This window comes from Cornus florida, unplaced genomic scaffold (genome assembly GCF_030987335.1).
Source record: "Cornus florida cultivar Cherokee Brave unplaced genomic scaffold, ASM3098733v1 CherokeeBrave_3.0.0_Hap2_Chr10, whole genome shotgun sequence".
NCBI classification, from domain to species: domain Eukaryota; kingdom Viridiplantae; phylum Streptophyta; class Magnoliopsida; order Cornales; family Cornaceae; genus Cornus; species Cornus florida.
The window spans coordinates 80739122-80747589 of record NW_026775580.1 but is presented as its reverse complement, the minus strand read 5'-3'; the positions used below and the strand labels follow the sequence as shown (position 1 = coordinate 80747589).

The window sequence follows — 8468 nt, the reverse complement described above, 5'->3', positions numbered from 1 at the left end:
TTTATCATAATTGTATTCTATGTTCATTTATTGCCATTTGTTTTGATATCCTCGGGTGTTCAGGCGTGGGCCTGGCCAACCAACATCTGGAAATCCGGGGGTATCACACGATGGCAGAACAAGAGTGGGCTCTTGTAGAAAAAACATATAACGAGCTTAGTTGTGATGAAGCGATTTTGCTATCTTATGAGTAGTCTAGTGGTAGTAATTTTACGACCAGCAGGTCCATAATGTGTTTTCTCTTATTTGTTGTGAAGTGAATAAAATTGAGCTCTTCTGTTAACATAGGCAAAAGATGGGAGATGTGATAGCAAACATGCATGTGCTATTATTGATATGGAAATAACCCAAGTACAGAAAAGAACCAACTGTGATAAAGCTTTAACCAACTAGAGTTTATAGGTTCAATCTTGCGCCTATCACCCTGCAATCTGCAGTATCCACTGGGTTGGACCTCGATGACAACAAAGGGTCCTTCCTATTTGGGGGTGAATTTTGGGGCGGAGGTGTTATGCACAATGTGCTTGGCAGCTTTGAGAACAAGATCACTTACCTAGAATGTACGAGGCCGCACATATTTGTTGTAAGCTTTGGCCAAGGTGTGTTGATAAACTTTAAGATGTTGCCTTACTAACTCTTGTCGCTCATCCAAGGCCTTCAGATGAGTGAAGTGGTCAACCTCACTACGGGCTGCTAAGGCAGTGGCAGGGATGACAATCTCAACTGGGAGAATAACTTTTGTTTTGTAGAGGAGGGAGTAAGGAGTTTGGCCTGTTGCTCATTTCTTGGAGGTTCGATGGGCCCATAGAGCTAACGGCAGTTGATCAACCCAAGTAGATTTGTGCTCGGTGACCATGCGACTGAGTATTTTAAGGAGAGATTTATTGGTTGCTTCAGCATGACCATTGCCTTTGGGATAGTAAATAGAAGATCGGCGTTGTTTGATGTCATATTGCTGAAGGAGCTGAGCAACCCGATAATTTACAAAAGGGGTGCCATTGTCTGACAGGATAATCGCTGGGATGTCGAAACGGTAAACAATGTTTTCACGAATAAAAACTGTAACAGCGATGCCTGTGGCATGTCGCAAGGGGATAGCTTCGATCCATTTGGAAAAGAAGTCTATAGCCGTGAGGATCCCATGCATTTGATGGACTGTAGGGTTGATTAGGCCAATAAGGTCCAGACCCCAAGTGTGAAAGGGCCAAAGGGCATCAAGAGGATAAGGCACGGTTGGGGGAGTATGGATTTGATGATGATGGTATTGACATGGTTTGTATTATTGAATAAGTATCTTGGCATCGCGTTCCATAGTTGGCCAATAGAGCCCCTTGTGGACCAAGTGTTGAAACAATTTGTATGCACCCTGGTGCTCGAGGGAGTGGGCTTGGTGCAATACCTCGTGGATCTCGGTACCAGTAAGGCATCGTAAGAGGTTTCCCTCATGAGAGAGGCGGAACAATCGACCATCACAAATTTGGAAGCGTGACGCTTGGTGCTTGAGTTTGGCGGCCAAGGCGAGGTCGTCCGGTAGATGACCATGTTGAAGGTAGTGAATAAAGGGAGTTCGCCAAGCAACCAGCTTGAGCTCAAGGACCTTGGCTTCATCAGGGTATTTCTGGCAGGTGACACATGCTCCCTGGAACGCAGTAGCCTAACTGGACATTTGGGGCCAGTAATAACCTTGTTGCTAGAGCCGTTGATGAAGGGCAATATTGGTTGTGGCACAGTGCTACTGATAAACTCGGTGGAGAACTTTGTTGGGCTCTGTATCCCCAAGACAGCAACTGAGGATGTCGGAAGGGGATCGATGATAGAGAACTCCTTGGATTAGATTAAAGCTTTTGAGCTGAGCGAGAGGTAGGGAACCTGTGAAGGTCTGCATTTGATCAATAATTAGGCGGCGCCAATCAGTGAAGTCTTTAGGAGGGAGAAGACTAGCGATGACAGGTTATGTTTGCTTATGAACAGTGATTTTTTGGGTGTCGCCAGAGATGTCAAGCTTGGATGCGAGTGTGGTAAGAGCATCAGGGTATCGATTGACGGATCGAGGGATGTGAGCCAGGTGAACGGTGGTGAACTGAGAGAGAAGCTTTTGAATGATTGTGCGGTATGTGTGATACCCCTCGGATCCGAGACATGGGTTGATCAGGCCCAGGCCCAAACCTGAGGGAAATATTAAACAATTAATATTTAACAAAACACAGAATACAAATCGGAATAATAAATAACAAATAATAAAAGGCTGAAAAGAATTTTAATTGAAAATCCTCAAAATATAATTATTAAAATCCAACACTCTAAAATAACTTAACAACTCGGGAATCCCTCAAATGGACCCCTAATAATAAAATCCCAAACTGAAAATGACATAACTGTAATCCAAATCCAAAGCTAAATAAGAAAGTAGTCCTACGTAGTCGGAGGAATGAATGCCTGTATTGCTCTGCACGATCACGCTCTAACCCTGGAACTGACGAGCACCTGAAAAATAAGAGAGTGGGTCAGGCCCACATGCAAGTCCTATTCTACTACGATTCATACAGAAACCCGATATACGAGATAGACTCAACAATATCTAGAGTAGTCTATATATGTATAAGTACACACTATAGGATGCTCACTAGTCCAATAGGTCTGTCACAGCCTGAGTAGAGATACCATGCAAATCGCACATAATGTGGTCATGTGTACCTAGACCTAGCAGGGAACAACACCTCTGTCCAATTATCCATCCTAGGTGATATACGCACCCTAACCATGGTCCTAAGACTCAAGCTCATACCATGGCACTATAATGATAAATATATAACATCCGTAACCTCCTAATACAAAATATCATCCATCTAGTATAGTGGCCTGATATATGTATAACAATCCATCCAGAAACCAAAATAAGTTATTCAGTTCTTTATTGAGATGACATAAATATGAGTAGGACTTAACCTATATGGTTAACCCATACCTCAATCCAAATTAGGTAGGTCGTAGTATTTGAACTAATCCATCCCTAGTATGCCACCGTCCCATACCGGTGCATACAATCCTCCAAATAACATAATTGTTAAAACAATAATTGTTATTTATCAACCATTGTCCACGATATGCATAACTACGATTTAATACATATACCATGATAGTAGGCATTCATTACAGAACCTAAAAATCATGCTCCAACAATTTAAACAGCTAAAATAAGTTATAGCATTTACATTCTCCAAATCATCCATAAATTAATACAGTTAAAGCAAACTAAATGCCAATTTAATCCAACCTAGGCGTAGTTAATTGCAAGTATTGTACTTTACTTATATCACTGTTTAGATATGATTAAACAGTACTAAATTATATCACAGAAGCTCCAAATTTCGGCAAGTAATTTTATTAACCAAACAGCGCGCAACCTATCGGCTTTTCCCTTAGGTTCATCTTGCCCTATTCCTTCGTCTAATTATGAATTAATGTTTCCTCATAATTTTACTGGTCTATACCAATCATATACAACATTTAAAATGGTTTATATGAAATAAAACTACCCTGTACAGCCCAAGCAACGCTTTAAACAATTAAAATGCAAATTCTAGGCAATTAAACCAAAAATCCAGCCCGCGGTCCAACTGAGCAGGCTAAGTTACCAATTCAGCAAGCTAAGTTACCAATTCAGCAGGCTAAGTTAGTGCTGAAGTCGTCTTGTTCATCTGTTCAGCTTCTGTAAACCCTAAAACTTCATTGTTAAGGCCTCTAAGCTTCAACCTAAGTCCCATACGTCCATACTAAATTTATTTTAAGTGTTTTAGTAGGCAAAGATTCAACTTAAACAACAGCTCATGCATAAAAATCTAAGCATAAAGAAAAACACGAACAAGTATATAAAATCATGAAACTCTCTGTTTTAGTCTGATTAAGCATGCATAATTATATCGTTTTAGCATTAATTAAACCCCTGGAGTCTAGCTAGGCATGCACAGAAAACAGGTTTAAGGGAAAAAGACATAATAGAGACTTGCCTTGAGTTTCAGCTTTGAAACTCCAAATCACCGTTTCTAAATTTTCCGTCAACGTCCTAGACTGCTGTTCCACCTTTGTTGCTCTTGGATTCACCAACGAACAACCACTCTTTCTTTTTCCTTGGTCAAACCCAAACACTAGCCTTCCTTTCCTATCTCTCTCTGTTTCTCCCTGTATCTCTCTATTTGTGAGAATGGTTCTACAACCCCTTTGCAGACTTATCATCGTATATTTATAGGTTAACACAAAACCCTAGTCCTCTTATATTTTAGAGATAGAAAACCCTAACTAAACCCTAGCCGGCCACAATCGTAAAACCTAAACGAATAAAGAGCCTAATTTAAACGCTAACAAAACCCTAACCTAATCCACTAACGTATTTACATAATTACAGAAAATCAATTAATACTTAACTAAATCATTTAACAAGTAATTCAATTATAGGAAAACAATAATTTCTATAAAAACAATTAATTCTATTTAAAGAAAACAATTACATCAAATAATTAAATAATTAAGCCTAAATACAATTACATAGTTAAATCAAATCAAATAATAACCAATTAAATAATTAAGCCAAAAACGTAATTAATCACCTAAAATAAAATAAAATAATAAATAAAATGCCGAGACTATCTTTTAAAATTAGGGATATTACAGTATGAGGCTAAAGAGGGCTCGCGAATTGCGAATTCACCTGAAGTCTGTTTGATGATCAACTTGGAGTTAACATCGATACATAGCTGAGAAATTTGCCTATCAAGTGCTGTTAAGAGCCCAATGATGAATGCTTCATATTCGGCTTCATTGTTTGTGCATTTGAAGTCAAGTTTGACAGCAGTGGTGGAGGTAAGGGTTGGGCAGGAGAGCTGATAAGCGCCGAATATTGCATATTCAAATGCCCTTATTTGCATTAGTTAAGTCCATTAGTTGATCATATTGTACATATTAGCTTTATTTGCATGTTTTTGTTTACTTTTAGGTTGGTTCCCCAAAGATAGTTAAAAGTGCGGCTTTGTTGAGTTGTTGAAAAATCAGAGCATGCCGTTCTTGGGGACCTTCATTTTGTCTAAGACTAGTTCATCAGCTTTCCATAGACATAAAGTTTGCCTCAATTAGATTTGTATCCAAAGAGTTATGCCATTTTTACCCCAGGTGTGCAATGCTGAAATTTACAACCTGGCAACATTGAGGTTTGACTTTGTTCTTCATTTTTGACCCACCAAAATTAAGAATTGGACTTCTATTAAAACATAGCATACTTAGATCTTTGAGTTAGCTTTCCAAATCATTAAATGGTTTATCATTTGGAGTTCGGAGCAGAGAGTTATGGCCTTTTTACCAAAGGTATGCAGAGTTGAGGACAACCTGCGGGCGCCCGCCAAAATGGGCAGCGGGCTCTTGATCGTCAACGCGCGGGCACCCGCCCTGTGCCTGCGGGCGCCTGTAAATTTGCAGACATCAAAGCATGGGCTTTCTTTTTCCCACCTAATGTTATCCTTTGATTTGGGGGATTGCTCTGCAATTGTCTAGGGGCTTTGGACCACGAAAATGAAGTGGTTGGGAGGCTGTCTTGAGTATATAGAAGGCATGTATGGTTTTAAGAAAGATATATCATTTTGCAAGGTTTTAGAGAGAGAAATATTATGAGTTTGAGGGTTTGTGTGTCTTGGAGCTCCTAGGTGTGAAAATGGAAGTGAATACCACTTCTTCTCCTTCCTCCTTTGCATCCATGGGTAATTAACTCCCTTTCTAGGGAGGTGATGAAGCCCTTCCTTGTAAGCATGCCTTAATTTTAGCTTATTTTGGGGAATGAAATATATGTATGGGCCAAGTTTCATGATCTAGAGTTTACACATTTTGTAACGAATATTAATGTTTATAAATGATCATTTTGAGTTTATCATCTTATCTTAGATTGTTTTCTCTCATGATTATATGGCTTACATTTGTATAGTGACAATAAAAATGAGGTTGTGAAATGGTTTTAATGGCATGATTTATGAGAAACTTGTTAGTTCATAGCTCAGGGCCTCCCTTTGATGGATTAATCTTGATTCTTGATTTCATGTGCTTTTATCATTGGATTGAGGGTTTGATAATCTCTAGCTTAGTGAGCATGTCTAAGGCTACACCCTAGTTTAGGTAGTTCAAGCTTGTAAATCTTTGATAGATTATTCTTACCTATTGATTTCTTAAATTTCTTGAAGGTAATGTAGCAATTTTGTGTTGTTGCATTCCATGGTCACATATATATGTTGTCTCCCCAAGCAATCATAATTTTGCATGTTTATAGGGTAGGTAGTGGATTCACTTCCTTAGTTCTCTCTACCTAAATTTCTTTCTTCTTAATTTCTTACAATTTATGGTTTTATGCAATCTCTAATTCAAAGTCACCAAGTGACAAACCAAATAAAAACTCTTCACCTTTTTCATCAAACAAAAAGTAATTTTACAATCTTGGTTGCCATAAACTAGTAATTCCAGTGGTTCGACTTACCCGTCCAATAGCCCTATTTTACAATGATTTGTGCTATTGCAAAGGGGTTGATTATTATTGTGATAGTCGACGAGACCGATCAAGAGCACAATGCGTGTGCCACCGCCCTTTGCTATGGAAGAACCATCAAAAGACAAGTGCCACTCCTAAGGTTGCTCGAGGGAGGCGACCTTTAGGTCATCAAGGGGCAACTGCTCGGCCACAGGCTTGTAGGCTTGATTTAGGAATTGAGCAAGCAAATTTGCAAGAGCTTGACTTTTGATGGCCTTAGGCTGTTGCCAGATGATGTCAAATTCTGCGAGAGAGAGGAGCCATCGTGCGGCCTTGCCCATGAGTATAATGCGATGATCGCATTTGGTGAGGAGAATGATGCGATGAGTGAGAAAGTAGTGCCGGAACTTATGTGCTGGGAAGACCAAGGCAAGGCAATGCTTTTCAATAAGGGAGTACCGCTCTTCAGCGTCATGGATCAACGACTAATGTAGTAGACTGGACGCTCTTGACCATTGATATCTTGTGCCAGCAGTGCTCCTATGGATCGAGGGGTTGAAGTAATGTACAAAAAGAGGGGCTGGTCCTTTTACGGGGTGTGCATGATCTGTGGGGACAGTAACACTTGTTTGATCCACTTGAAGGCCACCTAATGAATGTCTATCCAAGAGAACTTCGCTTTCCTTTTGACGAGGGTGCTGAAGGCATGAGTTGCCTCAGCGAGGGCTGGCAAGAATAGACGAAGATAAGAAACTTTGCCCAAGAAGCTTTTTAGTTGCTTAGAGGTTGTTGGAGAAGGCATGTCAAGGATTGCTTTGGATTTGGCTGGATCTACTTTAATACCCTGGTAATTGACTATGAAACCCAAGAATTTGCCATGGTTGACACCGAAAACATATTTGAGGGGATTCATTTTGAGATTGTATTGGTGGCAAAGCTCGAACACTTGGCGTAGGTTATGGAGATGGTTGACTGCCTGCTTAGACTTAATGACTAAATCATCCACATAGTCTTCGAGGTTGTGATGGAGCAGATCGTGGAAGATAGCAGTCATGGCACGTTGGTAGGTGGCACCTGCATTTTTTAAACCAAAGGGTATGACAGTATAGTGAAAATTACCAAGAGGAGTTCGGAAGGCCATTTTTTCTGCATCATCCCCAGCCATCCGAATCTGATTGTAACCACTAAAGCCATCCATGAAAGAGAACATTTCGTGGCCTGCAGTGCCATCGACTAGAGTATCGATAATGGGCAAGGGGAAGTCATCTTTTGGGTAGGCTTTGTTGAGATCTCTGAAATCGACACACACCCTGATTTGGCCGTTCTTTTTCTGAATGGGGATAATGTTGGCCAACCAAGTAGGGTGGATGATATGCTTGATGAAACCAGACTCACAACTTTTGGACCTTATCTTTGATTTGCAACTCAAGTTCTGGCCAGAAAGTTCATGAAACTTGCTTAACAGACCGAATGTTGGGTAAGATGTTGAGGTGATGGGAGACTAGTGAAGGGTAAAGCCCTGGCATCTCACTGTATGTCAATGCAAATGCATTACAAAATTCCTGAGAGTTGAGTGTACCCGAGAGGAACGTAGTGCTAGGCTGCTTGTACTACCCCTAATTTTAAATGGATAATGTGGAGGGAAAAAAATCTCCCCTCTAGTAAGAATTGTCCACGTCATCACACTACAAAATTACTCCAGATACAGCAGAGGCCCAATCAGTGTCGAGCCTAAATTAGGGGAACCCAACCCAGAGCAAGCCCAGACAAAGTCTTAGCTCCCATATAGATCGCAGACCCAGGCCATCCGGCCCACCTTCCAAGCCCAGACGCTAATAGCCCGGAGCACCAAGGGTGAGTTCCAAGCCCATTAGCTGAATTGTCTGGATCAGCCCACATTCAGCCCAATCTTAGTTAAAGGTAGACCAGTCCTGCTAGGCCAATGAGTTAACAAAGAAAGCAAGTTCTG

At 40.6% G+C, this 8468-nt stretch overlaps 1 protein-coding gene across 1 annotated transcript; it reads right to left on the bottom strand.

Moving 5' to 3' along the window:
• Window positions 1-778: 778 nt before the first annotated feature.
• On the bottom strand, window positions 779-1147 carry LOC132277951 (uncharacterized). The gene has a single exon (XM_059779789.1). It carries the CDS (start codon window positions 1145-1147, stop codon window positions 779-781), a length of 369 nt encoding a protein of 122 aa, XP_059635772.1.
• Between the last annotated feature and the right edge of the window lie 7321 nt (window positions 1148-8468).